General features: G+C 37.6%; 1 protein-coding gene across 1 annotated transcript in view; it reads left to right on the forward strand.

Annotated features, from left to right (window-relative positions):
* GOLGA4 (golgin A4) overlaps window positions 1-19,671 on the forward strand; it is a 55,484-nt gene that overhangs the window by 15,860 nt on the left and 19,953 nt on the right. Inside the window, exons 5-15 of the mRNA XM_030481074.1 lie at window positions 763-1,077; window positions 3,072-3,119; window positions 3,557-3,613; window positions 6,251-6,349; window positions 6,881-7,019; window positions 8,091-8,278; window positions 9,225-9,308; window positions 10,145-10,292; window positions 16,918-17,096; window positions 18,179-18,310; window positions 19,336-19,491. Coding sequence (XP_030336934.1) covers window positions 763-1,077; window positions 3,072-3,119; window positions 3,557-3,613; window positions 6,251-6,349; window positions 6,881-7,019; window positions 8,091-8,278; window positions 9,225-9,308; window positions 10,145-10,292; window positions 16,918-17,096; window positions 18,179-18,310; window positions 19,336-19,491 — 1,545 coding nt within the window. The remainder of the gene's footprint in view (window positions 1-762; window positions 1,078-3,071; window positions 3,120-3,556; window positions 3,614-6,250; window positions 6,350-6,880; window positions 7,020-8,090; window positions 8,279-9,224; window positions 9,309-10,144; window positions 10,293-16,917; window positions 17,097-18,178; window positions 18,311-19,335; window positions 19,492-19,671) is intronic.

Consider the following 19,671-nt stretch of genomic DNA (forward strand, 5'->3'; position numbering starts at 1 on the left):
TGGGCTTAGAAAGGAATCATTACTAGTGATAAAGGTAGAAGTCATTCTTCAGTATGTCTTGTGAATGTTCAGCTTGCTGGAGTGGGATTAGCAGTGGCTTCTAGCACGTGTGTCCCAGCACTTGACTGTGGGGCAACATTGTGCAGTAATGCTTTCAAATCACTTCTGTAGTGCTAGCAGAATACAGTGCCATAGCACAGAACCTTTTGGTTTAGAACAGCATTAAGTACTCTAGCTGCATGAATCAATAATTGTATTTTATGTAGAAATCGTAAAGCCATTTAAAATAAAATAAGAAAAGGGTGGTTTAAGAGGGCATGCTAGAACTATTACACAAGGACTTTTACAATAAATCTGTTCTCTTAATCATAGGAAAATGTTTTTGTGTCTTTGAGATAAATGCAGTCTTCTGTTTAACACGGCAAGAAGTGAGTCACACAATTATTTTTTATCAATTTGGGACAACAATAAAAGGAACTATTTGTTTTAGTTTACATTTCTTCACTTTTTTAAAGGGGTTACACAGATACACATTTAAATCAGATCTGTAAGTTATTGGATTTGGTTGCTGCCTGAAATTGCCCACATCTGGTAGTTGCACGATTGTTTTTTCTGCACAAGGAGATGCTTCTTCCAAGGGAGTGGTAGCTATTTGGTGTCATGCATGTGTTCCTTTGCCCAGGTCAGGTCTCTGTTTCCTGGGCTTTACTGTGCCTGTCTGCCGAAAAGCAGTGCAGAATTACTTGCTTTGAATTTTTGCAGCTAAGTGACACTCAGTCTTTCACCCAGAGGCTTCAGCTCCGAGTTCCCTCCATGGAGTCTTTGTTTCGAAGCCCAGTAAAAGAGTCCCTGTTCCGCTCTTCTTCTAAGGAGTCCCTGGTACGAACTTCTTCAAGAGACTTCTTGAATCGACTGGACTTGGACACAGCTGGTCCCACCTTTGATCCCCCTTCTGACATTGAAAGTGAGACAGAAGAGCCTCCGGGAAAAATGGACAGCCTCAGCAAAGAGCAGCTGCTGCAGCGACTGCGCAGGATGGAACGCAGTTTGGGCAACTACAGGGGAAAATACTCAGAGGTAGGCAATGCTGTGATTGACTTACCTGGGCAGAGAGGGGGAAAAAATGGGACTTATCAGATGCTGCAGTAGTGGATAATCTTTCTGTTTTCCAATGTGGAGCAAATGGATCAACTTAGTGCTAACATGGAAGTCAAATTGTTATTCTAAGTCTGGTTATTTTTGGCCTATATTGGTCAAAATGTTTTTCTGGTAACAAAAGATGGAAATCCTTTTCTGTTTGTAAATAGTGTCACGTTGCCAGCAATAGAGATTGATTACTGTTTACTCACACAAAGTAGGCCTGTGAAGGTTTCTGCTGAAAGCCCGTAGCAAGGGGTGGAGTTCATTGCAGAGATGAGCATGGCTTGCACTTGCATGACGGCAAATATACTTTTCTGATGAAACTTGTTCTTGAAGTGCACGATGCATATTCCACGCACATGCAATAGGCAAGCATTTTGTTTACAATGAATACGTTCTGTTCACCATAATTTCCGGGTATTCCCTGGAAGGAATTAATTCAAGGACTATTTCTTTTGACGTTTTAGTGAAAACCAATGATATAAGTAGTTTTGCTACTCATTTTTCAACTTGTTGGGAAAAGTTTTCCAAGTGGTGGTGTTGGATTTTTGTTTTGGTTTTAAATGTGTGTTGTATTTAAAACTGGACATTTGCACTGTCTTTTACAGTTCTTCAAATGTTTGCTGCCCTCAAATACAGTAATTCCTGTGCAGACATTTGGGTATTAGTGTCAAAATCCCTGGAACCTAAACCATGTATACAGCAAGTACAGTATTCAGCATATGCCTGAAAAAAAGCAGTTGTCTTCCATACTTGTAATGCCATACTTCTTGTCTCCTGTTATCATTCTCTTCCAGCTAGCACAATAAGATATACTTCTAAAAAGGTTACATAAAAAGCATTGCTAAGATGAAAATTCATCAGTATAGGTTTGTTTTGGGGTGGGTTTTGGATTGTGTTTGTTTTTTTTTAGTTTAGTCTCTCCAGCAAATCTTAATTTTCTCCATCAAAAAGGGTTGGGGTTTTTTTCCTATTTTTGTGAGTTTCTTCAGTTGGAAAGAATTGTTTTGCTGGAGCTTGGAAGAAAATAGTTTAAATATATAATGATAAGATATAATGATTTCTTCCCCTTGCTTGAAGTAGGATACAGAGTTAGCATCTCAAAAAAACAGTGAGGAGAATCATCTAGAGTAGTTTTAATTTTCTTTTAAGTGCAAAATAAGTACAACTTTGAAATGAAAACTGATTTTGAATTCTTGAAAAATCCTAATTTAAATAAGAATTTGAAGATACCTTTTGACTTAAAGAGTTCTGGTTTTGGTGTTTTGGATTTGGTTTCCTTTAATTTTTCAGCAATTAGAAAATGGAATATTCTAGTTCCAAGTGCCAATTTGCTACTTCAGCTTTGGACAGCTGAGGCAATTGTGGTCAAACTTTTAATTAAACTAAATTGTGCAGTTACTCATGAAGCTCTTTTGTCAGCTTACAATGAGAAATAATGCCCACTTCCAGTCTTTTTGTCTGCTGGGTCTGTGCAAAGCACATGGGATGAGAATATTCTGTATTACACAGACCTTCTTTTGCTAGATTTGTAAGTGTATTTTTTTAATGCGTACTCATTGTAAAATGAATTTTACTTAAGCTCTCTGGGACATGTATCCTTACAAATGTACATCCCTGTGGGGTGGCTGGCTGGGATGTAACTTTCTGATACAGTCGGTTTTTGACTGCCTGTATTGAAGCTTGGTTGGTCTTAAAGGACTTTTCAGTGAAGGGAAAACTGCATGGATGGTGAGTAACCTCGGGGTTTTGTATGTAGCACGTACTTTATAAATGGGAAAAAACCCCATTGAGAATATTTAAGTAGGTTTCTGTCAGAAGAGCTTTCTTGGGTGAGGAGTTTGAAAATGCAGATGGCAATAGAACTAAGCAGATTATTTTGATAGCTTAAGCAGATGCATTCATCATTATACCTGGTTTCTGTATTTTAGCTAGTGTCTGCTTATCAAGTTATCCAGCGGGAGAAGAAGAAGCTACAGGTAAGCATTACTTTTCATCCTCTCTTACCTGAATGCTTTTCTGAATCTTAAAATGTGTAGTGCAAATTGAGATTTAATTTTCAGTGCATTGTGTGTGTGTGTTTACACGATATGTTGTGTATATATGTGTGTATGTGTGTGTAACAAGACTTTCTTAGCTGGGATTTCTAAGGAAGCCAAGTTAATACTGGTTTGTTGAAGCAACTATGAAGCTATTGTACCCCAGCCTTTCTTACTGCATCAGCTGTGTTCAAGTGATAGATTGCCAGCCCACAGTTGGCAGTTTATGATAATACCTAGACATCAAGCTTGACTTGAAAGAGAAATACAGATCATTAATTCTTCTGCTGAAATACAATTCTGTGAATTTATACAAACTTTTTATATATATAGAGTTACATTTAATCCAGGTGATGTTTATTCTTCCTTTTTTTAAGGGTGTTCTGAGTCAAACTCAGGATAAAGCACTTCGCAGAATTGGAGAACTGAGAGAGGTGATTACTCATTATTTACTTCATACTACACGTACATAGGATCTTTCTCTGCCTAGCTTTTGATGTTTTTGTTCACTTTACAAAACATTTTCTCTCACACAGCAGGGTTTTTTACTGCTTGCTTTCATTTGTTTATATAGGGTTATTTCTCTGGCTTGTTTCCCATTCAGCAGCTTACTATTTGCACTAAGACAGAGCAGTTCATTGTACCCACTGAACTGCTTTCTGTTCATTGTGAAATAAGTAGAAATGTGTGTGGTTCTTGCAGTATTGTTGAGCCCAGCAGTAGATGTCCCTGTGCAATTTGCTGCTCTTTATAGTATTGAGAAATACTAATGTTAGGCAATCACAAGTAAGAGGCACTTTTTAATAAAGATTTTAATGAGTATGGATAAAAAAATTGGGATAAAATTAAAAGGTACTCATCTTGATCTCTGTCTATATTTGGTTTATGGATATGTAGTATAGTTATGATTATTGTCTCTTTACGTTATTGTGAAAATAAAAGGAGAAGCTCTAATGTATTTGGTATTAATAATAAACACATTGGGCTTAATTAAAGATATGGACAAGTTACTGGGCAGAGCAAATTAAAAGGGCAAGTTCACCAAAGCTGTGTTGTCAAACCCTGGTGAAGCAGAATGTGAAGCTGAAGCCTTTTTACTGCCGAAGAGCCAGTGCAGCATCAGGTTTGGAGATGGACATTTGAGGGCTTCTCTGTCCATGCCTTTGCCTCGCTTGGGAACTGTGTACCAGCTTGCTGAAAGCCACGGGCTTTCTCTGGGGCTGCACTTCTGGTTTTGGCATGTGCCCTGCTGAGCAGCAGTGCTGGTGTGGAGGTTGCAAGAGCCATGGGAGCACGGCGAGGTCTGCTTCTGCCCCACCAGCTCAGAACAGTGGGTCAGAGTGCTGGGTCTGCCAGGCTTGTCTGAGCCAGAGCCTTCACCCGGACTGTATCCCTAAGCTGAACTGACAGCCTAGAGGAGGGGAAAACACACGGCATTACTGGTGGAAGTGGCTTGCTAGTGTGTTTTTGAGTTGTTTTTTTTTTCCCCATTTGCCCACAAGATCAAATGAAAGAAGCTCATTCTGTGTTAAGTGTATATCCACATATTCCAATAGGTTTATTTTTCCAGCTTATTGGTGCCTATTGGTAAAGTTTGTAAGGCATATATATATATAGCAGACTTAAAGCTTTCAATTATGAAAGAGTTGGATGCATGCATAATGTCATAGTCTTTCTGATTCATATATATGTTATAAATATGTATTTCTGATTTATATATATATGTATTTATCTTTGGTATAAAATTACATTTCATTCTTACAGATCTTGTAGATTGAAAGATTCCTTCAAATCTAGCACTGATTCTTTTTTATTAACTGAAAAACTTCAAAATGTGGGTTATTTTGGTCTTTCGGAAGCCCACGTGTTACAGCATTAGGTAAAACATACTTAAAAGAAAAATGACAAGTAAAATGGTACGTCTGCATTGTGGAAGCTAACATGTTACAAAATAGATCATTCATTGGTGTAATTTGTAATCAGAAATGAGTTAAAAGAATCCTTCATCATATGGTCTGTTTTCACAATAAATGTATTGAATCAGACAAGTTTCTTTTAAGAGTGCCGTGTAAGAATAAACTGTCTCCTTTGAAGCCAAGGTCACAGTGTGAAATAGTCCCTGGAAATCAGTGTGTCTTTTGCTAGTTTTCTTCTATTAAGAGTAATTCCTCAACAGCAGTCTTCAAGCAGTGTTCAGTGTTCTTCTTCCTCTTAGACAAGGATCAAAAGGGACTTTGGGATCCAAAGAGGACTATTCCTGTGTTGGTTTCAGTAAATCTTTGACACTTATTCTTGCAGTGAGCTGCTTTGATTTGCGTGGAGGTGTTGTTTCTAAAACTCAGAAGCACAAGGCAGAACTTTAAATACATTTCTTGCTATTAGAATGGTAATTATTTAAAGAAGTTAAAATATTTAAATTTTAAAAGCGTAGGAAGTAAATAAGTCTCCCTAAGGCAGTATTTTATAAGATCATATAGATCCTACTAATGCATTTGGGCAACAGCAACAAGTTTCTAAAGGTGTTCAGCTAAATGACTGCAAGTAATTATTAAATAAGGCCACATAGTTAAGTTCTTGGTCATTCTCTGGCTTTCTCATTTGAGACATGTTTCAGGAATAAAAAAGCCACCTTTCTGCTCTTATAAATGGCATTTGGCATATTAGACTGCTAGCACATTGGATGAGCATAAGAGAAATTTAAATTTCTGCTTGTTTATGTTGAAGAATCTAGTTCACCAAAGTACAGTCTTCAACTTCCAGGAGAAATGTGTGCATGGAAAACAGTTTACAAGAGCAGGCTTGAACTGATCCTTACAGAAACTTACTTTTAGGAAGAAAAAAACCCTGATAATTTTGCATCAAATCTAGACTCTTGCTAGTTTAATGTTGGTATTGTAATCGTATTATGTCATGTGGAATGTTGTTTAGTAAAAGAAATATTCACTTCATGGTTGTATTCTGGGGTCACAACTGTGAAGAGGTATTTTTAATACTACTTCATAATATTTTGATAAGCCTTTTAAATTCACATTTAAGTTTTCATTTGAGATGCCTTTGTTTATGATTCTCAGGAGCTCCAGATGGATCAACAAGCTAAGAAACATCTCCAAGAGGAATTTGATGCTTCCTTAGAAGAAAAGGACCAACTTATTAGTGTCCTGCAAACTCAGGTAAGATCCCTTACCCAACAGATGTTCTTTACAACTGCTCTTCCTATTTTTTTAATAATGTATTTCCTATAATGCATGTCCATGTTTTATTATAATTGCTGCGATATTGTAAAGCTTCTTGAGAATTTAGGATTATCTAGAAATTATGTTCATCTTTGTGGTAGAGGATACCTTTGTAAAAATCTCACTCATGTTAAATATGATTGTTTGATTTGCATTTAATAACTTTGTAATGTCTTTGTTATGTCTTTGTTACCAAGAACATAACATTAGCAGATACTTGAGCTAAAATTGCTTTAGCAAAATCTATGTGTTTTGCTTAATTGGTCTTTGTTTTTCCACTTCTAATGATACTATTTTTGTTAATTGGAAACATGATTCTGCTTAAAAAAATGGCTAAAAAAAAATCAGACAGATTTTTTCCTTTCTTCGCTTAGTGATATCAATTTAATTTAACTCTAGTTTTGGAGATGAAAGCATGATCTGCTTAGAATCTTTCCTTAACAAAAAGAACCTTTTTTTTTTTTTTAGGTGTCATTGCTGAAACAGAGGTTACAGAATGGACAGATAGGTACTGAGTTGCCTGATCCAAATATTCAATCTGAACCACAAGGGGAAAGTCCAACAGGAGAAATCAATATAGAGAATTTTGTGGATCCTGGAAGCAACGGTAGGTGTTACAGCTTTTTCAAGAGATCTTGAATTTTGGGGAATAAGCCTGCTGTTACTTAGGATGGAGTAACAGTACTTAGGGTTGAATATATCATAGTAGGGATATATTTTCTAGAAGACAATTGTTTTGATAGCAGTGTGGCAGCTAGAGGACAGGATAACCCTTCTGAGATACTAACATGCTTCCAGTATTGTTTGATTACTGAGCAAGTGAGATTCTAATGATGACATATAATGAAAGGATCAATTTTTCATAAAAGGTAGGGTTCAGACAGAGGTGAACATGCATCTCGAAATGATCTTTGTTCAGCATCTGCCGTGATTTTTGTGTATGTGAGGATGATTTGAATGGTTAGATCAGAGATCTTCTTATCCAGCATGATGCCTTTTGTAGTGTTTAGGAAATAAGTAAGTAGCCAGTCCCTAAGAATCAGGTTTCAAGATGTTTCCTGTACTGGGGTCTGCTTCAGGACTATAGTGTGTAAGACTTGCTTGATCCTGTTTTCATGTCGAGTACTCTTACAGACTCCAGAACACACAGTAAAATATTATCCAGTGTGATAGCTATACAGAGAGGAGTACAGCTCAGAAAGACACTAAACGTGGCCATTATCCTGCAGAATGTAGTATTGCCAATCTGGATATTTTAGACTTAACATCATACCCAGCCGTGGGAAAGCAGGAATCGGTGTGCTTGGCACTTGAGAGATGTGATTTGCTTTGCTTTGCTTCATGTTTTTCCCTGCCTGTGAATTTTCTGTTAGTAGCAGCAGACAGATTTATAAATCATGGCTTTTCAGTTGCGTAGAAAACCTTGTTGAATAATTGTTTGATTTTGAAGCTTGTATGATATCTGGCCTTTGTAAATTAATATGGGGTGAAAGGCTGTATTTACTATTCTGTGTATGTGTAGCATGTTTCTGGTAGTCCCAGTAGTCTCTAGGAAGTTTTGCAGGCTTTCCACAAGTTTTTTGAGAGCCCTGTGGGTCGCCTGAGATGCGAATGATGAATGCAGATCTACATTTTGGAAACGGTGTGCATATGATAATGTCGGTATGTTGTCTAATAGGGGGTAATGGAGATTCTGTTAAAACACTGGAAACTCTTCATCAGAGGGTGAAGCGCCAAGAGAACTTGCTGCAGCGTTGTAAGGAGGTGATTCGGTCACATAAGGAGCGCTGCGCCCAGTTAACCAACGAGAAAGAGGCGCTGCAGGAACAGTTAGAAGAGAGACTTCAGGAACTGGAGAAAATGAAGGTATGGAAAATTCTCTTAACTTTATGGGTAGTTACTAAAACAGAGCAAGAACTCCAGTATTTCCAGAATTTATTAGTAAGGAAGACCATTAAACAAATAGCTCAAAGAAGGGTAAGGAACCTTACTGTATGAATAACCCTCAAAAAGATATTAGAAATAAAGTAGCTATGGGAAAATGGGGTGAGGAAAAGACTGTATTAGCACAGAAGACACAGGAGGTAAAGGGAGAACAGTAGAGCAGAGCTAAATCTTTAAGACATAGTTGAAGAGGCATAAGTTACATAAATGAACAGAAAACACATAAAGGCGGGGCAGTGGAGAGCACAACATAGTGAAGATAACATAAGTGGAATCACAAAGCTGAGTTAGTATTTTGGTCAGTTTTCCTTTTAAGACCACTAATGCCAAGTTTGGAGTAAAAGTAAAATGGCTGAGAGTAATGGGACATGAAAATGTGATAAGTATAGCTGTGCTCAACCTCAGTTCTGGACATCAGATTCCCTTCTCTGTCTCAGTCTCTGAGCACTGGCCCTGTTTGAAAGAGCTCTGAAAGACTGGAGTATTACAAGGATCTTTTCTGGAACCAGTAACAAGCAATTATGTTGCATTGCTGAGATCCTGCTGTAGGCAGAGGTGCAGGTAATAGAGTAGGTGCCTAAGGCATGTTTCTTGCCAATTTTACTGTGGCAGCTCTGACATCCGTGAGAGAACTGTGGAGGCTGTAACAAAGCCTTCAGATATTTGAATTATTATGGAAGCCATGAGGCAGCCTATCTATTTAAAAGTAATTTAAAGCTACCTACTTTGATTTCCCTGGGTTCTGTTCTGTGCTCTTCCTCCATGGCATAATGCAAGATTAAGAGCCAAACCTAAGCTGTTTGCCAGAAGAAGGTGTTTTCTTACCTGTAGCAGTGCTTTAAACTTGTGGTTGGGGTCTTTGTTTTAGGACCTTCAGATGGCTGAGAAGACTAAACTGATTACGCAGCTGCGTGATGCAAAGAATTTGATCGAGCAGCTAGAACAAGACAAGGTAAAAAAACTTCTTAAACTCTGTAGTTTTTGAGGAAGATTGTGTATAACTCCAAACATCTGGCTTCTTGGTATTAGAAGCTGTTCTTAGTCATCTGATGTGGTTTGGTTTATGTTTTAACCAGCAAATAATTTAAGCTACCTGAGAATTTTATTGTGTAGATACTCTAGGGTATTTGTCTGTTAGGGTATAAATACTACAAGGTTAAGATTATGTTACTTAGGATGGAGCACTTACACTGAATACACTCCTCAATACCAGCTTTAAAAAACAAACAACAAAAAGAGCCAAACACCACCACCACTCTCCAAACACTAATGAAGATGTGATACAATATAAATTAATTTAAAAATTACCAATGAAGGAAAAATAACTGTAGTTTCAGGAATATGAAGTTTCTCAGGGTTTTTTTATCACAGTCTTGGTACTTGAAGTAACTTCTGGTGGTGTAATAAGTAACAAGACTGACACTCATTTTGTATGTGCATGTTATCTAAGGAGAAGCATGCACTCTACAATGCTTCTAGTTTGGGTTTGTTAACAGTATGGATATTTCAAATAAAAGTATCTGTACCAGAAGGAGAAAGTTTTCTCATGGTCTTTAGTGGTTTTTCACCACCAGATAAAACATGGCTACTCTTCAAAATCATCCTGTATTCTTACCTTCTTTTTGTTAGAATGTTCTGTTTCCTGACATGGAAAAATACCATGATCTCTGGTCTTGTAGTAATAGACTAAAGTCTACTCCTGTCAAGGATTGTGTCCCGGCTTGAAATTGTTTCAGCTATATGTTTTATTTATTTGCTAGCTTTTTATCACAAGGACCTTTTCCATAGGGCATGGTAATTGCAGAGACAAAGCGACAAATGCATGAAACGCTGGAACTGAAGGAGGAGGAGATAGCCCAACTGCGTGCTCGGATCAAACAAGTGACTACAAAAGGCGAGGAATTAAAAGAACAGAAAGAAAAATCTGAAAAAGCTGGTAAGAAATTCTGGGGATTATTAGCTTTCACATTAAAACATGAAAAAGCTTCAGTGTGGTCTTTCTGCACTCTTCGGACAGTTGGTTGGAATGGATATTAAGAGATGATTTTCTTCCTCGTGTTCCACATCTCACCCCTGCTAGCGTCATTACTAACTTCGCTTCTGGTCAGCAGAGTTTAGGGCTGTTTTCAACTGGTTTGTCTCTGTTATTCAACTGGAGTTAGGAAGGAAACTCTTGAAAGACAGCTGTACCTTCCCGTTTGTAGGAGAAAAGATTGATAGAATTTTGTGCTGGTATGACTTCAGGAGGGAAATTTGCAGCTATCTACAAATTGCCATTGTAATGCCACCACTATTTTACATAGAAAACATAGCAGTGAGTGTATAAGAGCTTGGGAAGGCGTAGAAACAAGAGGGTGTGCTACAACCATGAGCTTTTTCTTTCAATAATTGTAGCAGAAGCATTTCTGATTTCTCTTTAGTGCAGCAGCAGTGATGATTCCCTTTCTCTTCAGGCTTAGAACCCAGTGACTGTGTAACTATTACATGCTGTAGTTTGCTTTTGATGGAAATGAGGTAACATTAATTATGTGTGCTTGGAGTTCTCCTTTTGCTTGAAATGAAGTTGAAAGGTCAATCCACTCCACCTTTGTTTTTTAAACAGTGAAATCATTTTGCAGTGTATGTTTCAAAATTCTGTTAGAAAAATTTAGTTTGCTCTCATAGGTGTATCAAGGAGTTCACTCTTTTGGCAGAAGCTCAGATGTGGTTAGTTGACATAAAACATTATGCATATTTTCTTTCTCTAAAAAGCCATGAGAAGGTCAAACCATACAGTTCATAGGATTTAGATCAAAACTTCCAGTTTTAAAGATTAGTTTGGGTAGATCATTCTGCTGTCATACAGAAAAGCAGCTTGAACATCCATCTGGTGAAAGTAACAAACATTTTGATTAGGTGTCCTCCTCTCCTACCTTTTCAGGATGCATGTGTCTTTTAACTCTGGAAATTCATATTTCAACAGTAAGTCAATCCTGATAAAGTCGGATTTTGTTCAGTTCTTGGAGAAGCTTTTCTTCATAATTAAAAAAAAATGCTGAAGAATATTTTAATACTTTTGTAGATACGAAGTTATTGTAATAGTTGTTTGAAACACAGCATTTTTTGATCACAGAATCATAAGCCTCTTAATTTTGAACTAATATCTACATGTTCTGGTTAATACAGTAATTTCCTCAGGTTTGCGTAGCCAGAAGCTGAAAACAGGTAACAGATGATGCTGTGGATACCTGGAAAACTTAACTGTGGTAATGAGAAGTAATTTTGCTTACGACTAATGTGTTGAGTACACTGCACTTTTCTAGGGAGAGATTTGTGTGGGAAATATGCTCTCTCTTAAGTAAAAATTTAAAGTGCTTCTGTTAACTTTTATGGTGCGTAAGCACCCACTTGACTTTCAAGTGTATTTATTTGTGTACTCTGTTAAACATGCATATGTAAATGTTAGAACCCTTGGAAAATTAGCTAATACTACTTCAAAGATAAGCAAAATTGTAAGGTGGCCTTTATTAGGTTTTCCTATTACTTCCTTGGCTTTACATGTTCCAAAAATGATGTGGTGTACAATGGAATTGTAGTTCAATACACTTGAACTAAATTGTTCAGGCATTTGAGAAGACCACTGTCGATATTGGGAGAGCCTGGAATTTCCTCTAGGTCACAACCTTTGAGTTGTACCAGTTTTAAGAATTGAATTTCGTCTATTTGAGGTCAGCATGTTTAAAGTTCTGTTTCTTGGGCAGTTAATGTGAGTTGCCTTTAACTTCTAGACTTCTCTTTTTCTATGTCATGGCTTAGCGAAGAATTGACTTCATGGAATATTGTAATTGTAGAAATTTATTAATTATTTTATTAATTATTAATGAAGTTAATTTCAGTTATGTTGTGGAAAAATAATATGCTTGATTTACTTTCATAGTGCTATATTGTAGGCTAAAAAGTGGTATATTTTTTCCATTTCATGTTTTTAACTTGCCTATAGTTACATCTGGCTTTTTCCTTTGTAACTTAGTGACTTTAGTGAAATGCTCCAGTGTTTGATTTAATGTTACTGCATCTTTGTGCACTGAAATAGTGAAAAGATACGTATGCTTATTTTGTGTGTGTTGTGTAAATTGTAACTTGGTCTCCCCAGTTGAAGTTCATTTTCTTTGTAGTTAGAGGTACCTTATGTTGAAATCTCACAGAGCATCTTGTTTTTGTGCATCCACACATGCCAATAAGTGAATCATGGTGCCTTTCCCAAGCCTTGTATGAACAGGACTGGGGTAAGGGCTCTCTTTTCTTACATCACACATTGGGTGCTTGAACTGGGCTCTAAAAAGTAAATTCTGTGCTTCTCAGGCACTTTCACTTGAAGTAACTGCAACTGATTTTTAATGCTGTGCAGTGTACATAGATTATTTACATTTGACTTTAACAAACCTATTTATAGTATTTGTAAATTTACTGGTAAACTGAAGTTGGTTTCTCCTAAGACTATTTGGCATAAGTGCTTTCTGACTTCTCGGAATGCAGATTATTGACTTGTATTCTGTACAGGAAACAAAAAAAAATGAGTCTTTAGAAAGCAAATCCATCTTGCTTTACTTTGCTATTTGTAGGCAATGTTTCTTTTGCAAGCTTAATTAACATATGCTGGGCACCTTTCTACAGAGAAACAAAAAGCTTGGACTGTGCATTTAAAATCCTACCTAGATGCACAAATCGACTATAGGGAATGAATTTCAGCCTTTGTTTCTCAGACTCCTGACAAGATGCCTGCTCTCAGCTTTCAGTAATGAAATCGGTAAATCCCTCCTTTGCCATCCTGTTCAGTGCTTTCCTCACAATTTTTGGCAGTAGATGGCACCATAGTTGAAGGTAACACGTCTTGCTGCTCCCAGAGAGTAAGCAAGAAGTCTTTGCAATAGGGACTGGTGTTACACTGAGTAGGAGAGGCAACATGAAGGGAACTGAGACTGGTGCTTTGGGGTAGTGTATGTAAAGCAGTTAGCTCTCTAGCACATGTTTTATAAAAATCAATTCTGCAACCTAGCATTACTAGGGCTGTCTGATCGCCCTGTACTGGGCACTGATGAGGCCACACTTCGAATCCTGTGTCAGTTCTGGGCCCCTCACTGCAGGAGGACATTGAGGTGCTGGTGCAGGTCCAGAGGAGGGCACCGGAGCTGGTGCAGGACCTGGAGCACAAGTGTGATGAGGAACGGCTGAGGGACCTGGGGGGGTTTAGTCTGGAGAAGAGAAGGCTCAGGGGGGGCCTTATCGCTCTCTGCAACTGCCTGACAGGAGGATGGAGCCAGGAGGGACTGGTCTCTGCTCCCAAGGAACAAGGGATGGGACAAGAGGAAACGGCCTCAAGCTGCACCAGGGGAGGTTTAGATGGAGCTGAGGAACAATTCCTTCCCCAGAGGGTGCTCAGGCATTGGAACAGGCTGCCCAGGGCAGGGCTGGAGTCACCGTCCCTGCGAGTGTTCACACACCGTGTAGCCAAGGCCCTCAGTGCCATGGGTTAGTGGTGGCCTTGACAGTGCTGGGGAATGGTTGGACTTGATGAGCTTAAAGGTCTTTTCCAATCTCATTGATTCTGTGGTTCTACGATTCTTAAACTCTGCTCAGGCTCTTTTTGTGTAATTTATATCCTACACAGGAAGATTTCCAGTTTGTCTGGCTTGGTCACATGAATGGGACTTTGCAAGACTCTCCTGAGACTCTGTTGGTGTGCTTGTTACTGGTTCTGATTTGCCACTGTGCCTTTGTGAGACTTCGCTGAACCAGTACCTAGGTTAAATATCTTCCCTCAACAGTAGCTCTGCTGGTTGGGAGGAACACAGGCAATGCCTTTACTCATTTCATTCAAAATAGATGCATTTGGATAAAACCATAGACTTTTATTCCAGGCTTTTATCCACAGTAGAATTAAAATCTCCCATAGATTAAAAATAATAAGAAGAATCATAATAATCTAGACCATGTTGTGCCTACATAATGATAGTTGACCTGCTGCTTTGAAACTCAGTTGTGTCACGCTACACTAGAATTAGCTACTTTGAATAAAGATGTCTTGTTTTGCTTAAGTGCTAGAAGTGCCTGAGATGCATACAATTTAACTTTTAGAGAGCAAAGTGTGTTTCTGTGAAGTGTTGCTTCTTTGTGCTTTCGTAGCCCCTTGGCGTTTTATCCATCAGCTTTTGTCTAGCTTTTGTATTGGCATCCTGCTTGCAATTATGGTGGTGCAGCTCTCATACTGCATGTTGCTGAGCTATTACGTATCAGTAGTCAATCCTAGTGTGAACCTGGATCTTCTCTTTGGTGGATTCATGGGCTGTGCCAAATGCATTCTGTTTCCTTTTGCAGAAGTAACGGGATTCTTGAATGAAAATTAAGTGTATGTTGCTCAGAACAAGAATGAGAAAACACATGGAAAAGTGAAATAACTTAATCTTTTACTCACAGGCTTTATTTCCAAGCGGTACTTTGTCTGTAGGGTTGTTTGGTTTTTTAAGCCATTTATGGTGCTGTAGTACTGAAGGACTTGGCCAATTTTGCTGGCTGTGCGTGCTTCTGTTAGGGCTGAGAGGAGCATCAGGGAAGTCGGTGCCATTCTCCAAACGCACTTGCATAGGCTGTGTTCATAACAGGGCTGTGCCCATGGGTGGCAAGAGGGGAGGACTCAAGTCCTGTGGGTCCCAGGTGGCAAGTGCCTTGATTCGGACTGTGAAGAACTCTGCTTGGAAAGTGAGGAGCTATAAGCCTCATGCATGCTTGCATTATGTTTTAGACTGTTCTCCTGTTTGAAATAATCTCTAGTCCTCTTCATATTTTCGTAATGAGTTTTAGTATTTAAGTAGAACCAGGAGTGAAAAAGTGAATACTATGATGCGCTTTTGTATTGCCAGAGTCAATAATAACCCTGTTTTGTCCTAAACCATGATTCTTGCTATGAGTAGTCAGAGAAAGGCTTCCTCAGAAAACAGAAGAAAATTCTGGATGAGGTTAGAATTTGGGTGAATGCAATTCTATAGAATTAAATTATTTGGAAACATATTTGCAGCATTGCCTCAAAAATACAGGTTGTGGTTAAAAACTTCGGTTTTAAATGTTACCAGAAGATGTGGAATGGAAATTAATCTTCACTTCCCAAACTCATGCCTGAATGTTATTAAAGATAGTTACTGCTAAGTGGTGGTGAATCAAGGAAACTACTGATGTGAACGTCTGTGATTTTCTTGTGGGTTAAAATTGAGTGGAAGAAAGCTTTGCATACTAAATTACACTTCAGAGATTGTTTTGTTCTGTCTGCTCCCAGAATAGTATTCAAGTAGTCCGGGGCATAGTAGAAGAATATATTTACAGGTTTTTGGTCCTCTGATAAATTACAGTCTTGATATTGGCACCACGATTGTGAATTTTACAGAGGTGTTTTGCCAAAGTTCTTTTATGCAGAAAATTAACCATATAGTAGACTGCTCAGAGTCTTAATTTTCCTTTGATATGCAGCAGGGTTTCCCACACTCATGATCTGTTCAGGAGAAGAGTTTTCCATCATAGTGATCAGATTCTAGTCTTGTGCAAATCTGTACTGATTCTGCTATCAGTTTCAGTGAGGAACTCAGATACTGGTATTGAATAATAATAATGCAGCTCAGAACACAGAAATTTATTTGTTTTCATATCTAAATGATCATCTGTGAAGAGTGTAAGTATGTTAGAATACTCCATAGCATGGGAAGAAGCTGTGGAATTACTGCTTCTGATTTGTATGTGAAAATGTTTCAGCAGACTTGTGCACCTTATGCAAGTGTAAATAAATTCCATCAGTGTAGCTTGAGAGTTCTTTTGAAACATCTTCTAGATATTCAAGTTTTCTGGGAGCAAATCTTAGTATTTTTATTCTTCAATTTTATCTGCAAAGTTTAGAAGTGCTCATAATACACAGGCATTTTTCCAGTGTCTCTGAATTGCTTTGATGGTAGTTTACATTAAAAGTAAATAGTGAAATAATGGCATTAGCAAAGCAAAGTATGGACTCCACTAAACCCATACCTTAAAGAGAAGATTATCTAGGTTGTACAGTTTGAAATGAACAACTCTGAGGTAAATAAAGTGCCTGGTATTATATTTCAGTGTTCTGCTCAGGAAGAACTCTTTCATGATTCAGTAAGAACTGACTTGCATAGCAGTCATTCCTGGTTTATGCTTCCGTCTGCTGTTTTAGTGGAAGAACAAATTGTGAATTACCTTTTCTTCATGCAGCTTTTTTCCTCTTCTTTAAAGTTACTCAGCACATATAGCTGGAAGAAGAGTTATAGTTTATTTATGTGGTTTATGTATTTCAGAGTGATTTTAGGGAAGAAATAGAAGCTACAGAATGTATTGGAAGACATTCACAGCTGTTTGGCAGTTCTCTTTCCTTTCTAGATAATAAACCCATGTGAATTCTTGATGGATTCCTGAGTTTATTCTTCTGTTACTTGTGTAATTTACAGCTATGGAGAGCTCTGTTCTTCTGTCAAGGGACAGATATTTCTCAGCTATCATATACTTCTTTATTTTCTTTGCAGCTTTTGAAGAGCTTGAGAGGGCTCTGAGTATTGCCCAAAAGACAGAGGAAGCCCGGAAAAAATTGCAGGCAGAAATGGATGAAAAAATCAAAGCTGTAGAAAAGGCAAGTGAAGAAGAGAGGGTAAATCTTCAACGGGAGTTAACCAGAGTGAAACAAGAGGTGGTTGAGATTATGAAGGTAAAATCTGAAACTCGCCTTGAATTACTGGCTTTTAATCTAATCTTTCAATTACAATTAAACTGTAATTGTAAAATACATTAGTATATATTTACTTATATTTATGTATTTACTATTATTAACATATATTTAATAACATATATTTAATAAATTCTATAAAAATTAATTTGTGGGGTTAAAGATTTACTTAAGCAAAATAGAAAACTCCCCATATAGATATCTTTTTCTCTAACAGTTTAAAATCAGCATGTTAGAGGCATGTAAAAATGAACAGTATTACTTGTTGTTTCACAGTATTTAATAAAATTATTTACTAGAAGTATACTTGAGACTTTAAAGGGAGTCAAACAAACAAATGGCAGTCAGCTCACACATCTCCAGCTGGATTTTGGGTTTTAATATTAAGTACTTTAAGTTATTATCCTAGTCCCATATGCTTAAACGTTTAAGAATTTGTTGCCAAACTGTTTGCTAGTTCAGAATTGCTTATATTTGCTTCATCTGGAGTATTCAGGTAGGAATCGCCGGAGTGCTGCGCATGCCTTGCCAAGCTGTAAATTTCAACACCTTTAAATTGCAGTTCTTGTGTTGACGTTTATGTTATTAATTTTTCTGAGAGAACACACTGATACTTTAGGGGAATGACTGACTTGCATCACATTATCCTTAAAACATGTTATGTAGGTTGTAAATAGCTGTCACCACTTCTTGTTCTGACTAATGAAGTAACAAGAATACAGGGAAAGCTACAGAATGAAGTTCTTTTTCCAATTTATTATCATATTTGAACTGCAGTCAAAAACACTAAGTTCATCTTGGTAGAACAGTCTTTAGAAAATGCGGTATTTCTTTTAGTAGAACTGTGAAAGACTTGAGAAGGAAGACGGATAACTTCAAGCTTGAAAATAAGAACTGTTGGAACTTAATATTAAGCACTCTAAATGATTGTTACTTATTCAAAGGGAGCAAAGAGGTGGTTCTGGTTTCCTCTCTCTGTTACACTGCTTTTCTTATTAAGAAATAATGCAAAGTGTTTTGTTGTTTAATATTCTGATATTTTTTTTTCTGACTTTGATTCACAGAAATCTTCAGAGGAGCGCGTTGCTGAACTAGAAGAGTTCCATAAAAAAGAGCTGGCTACCAAAGATCAGGAGCTAAGTGAGAGATTACAGGCCCAAGAAAAGGCGTTCCAGGAGAGGATGAAGGCAGCTCTTGTAAGTATCCCTAAAATGTGTAGAAAGACATCTCTCCAAGTGTGAGGTGGGACTAGAAGTCTTCATCTGACCCTGTTCTGCAGTAATAATCCTTCTGCACTGAAAGATATGAGTGTTCTCCAAAGCTCAAAGAGCTCAGAGATGTCCAATGAAAGGAAAGCAGCTGCAGTGATCCAGACTGAATAATGATAATTAATCACTATCACTTCTCACTAACAGCTGCATCTTGTGGGAAAGACTTACTTCTTATTTTGAAAACTCTTTTTGTTAGACTTGGGGTTTTTTTTATTTCTTCCTCTGGATCATTGGCGATGAGCCACAGCAGCTAGAGTAAAAGAGGTACAAAGAATGAGGCTGTTCTTCGGAAACTGTCAGTATCACTGTGTCTGGTTGTGTTGTGTTATGTGAACAGAGTTGACTATTCACAGTGTTTGACCTTGGAAAAGAATTTTCTTCTAGGTCAGGCTGGGAGGAATCATTTGGATTCTTTGCTCTTTTTCACAAGCTGTAATCCACCTTAGAGCAACGTGTAATTTTACCTGAGAAACAGTGGATTCTCTTTTGTGCTCCTCCACGATGGTGGGTGACTGGGACTGAGGGACTTTGACAGTCCCTTTCTGACTATATTTTTCTTCATGTTTCCCAGGTTTTTTAATTATAAGAAAGAGAAGCTTAAAAATACATTAACAGTGGAATCAAGTGAGGACAGACCTTTTTTCTCTAAGGTGTTAATTTCAGTCGTGGTAAACAAACCAAAGGGAAAGGATGAATTGCATTATGTTTTTCACACAAAGAAAAGTGGAAGACAAATGGTTCCCAAGAAGAGAAAATGAAAGTGATTTATAACAATTTTGTTCTCACAGATGAAATACAAACTCTGCGTGTGTGGAGAAATTACAGGTTTTTAGTGTATGACTGTTAACTATTAGTGTAAAAACTATTAGCTGGTTTGTAAATATCCTGTTATACTGGTTTTGAAGGTGTACTACTATAGTTTATTGCTTTAATCATAATTTTCCATACAGGAAAAAAATCAAAGTGAGTGTTTAAAAACCCTTCAAGAACAAGAGCAGCAAGAATCCTTAGCCCTGGAAGAATTAGAGCTGCAGAAGAAAGCAATACAGTCAGAGTGTGATAAGAAGGTTCAGATGATGCATCAAGAAGTAGAGACTTGTAGAACTGTGAGTAAACATTCCAAAAGGGTAAATGTTCACAAGAATGCCCTTCAATATATATTTAACTGTGACAGGTTTACAAATACTGTGGATTTATTGTGATTGGGTTGGTTTAATTTCACTGGGCTTCTTGTAGTGACAGAAATTTAATGTATTGCCATGGTATGCTGCAGCCCCTACTTTTTT

The sequence above is a fragment of the Strigops habroptila genome, chromosome 1 (assembly GCF_004027225.2).
Source record: "Strigops habroptila isolate Jane chromosome 1, bStrHab1.2.pri, whole genome shotgun sequence".
NCBI classification, from domain to species: Eukaryota; Metazoa; Chordata; class Aves; order Psittaciformes; family Psittacidae; genus Strigops; species Strigops habroptila.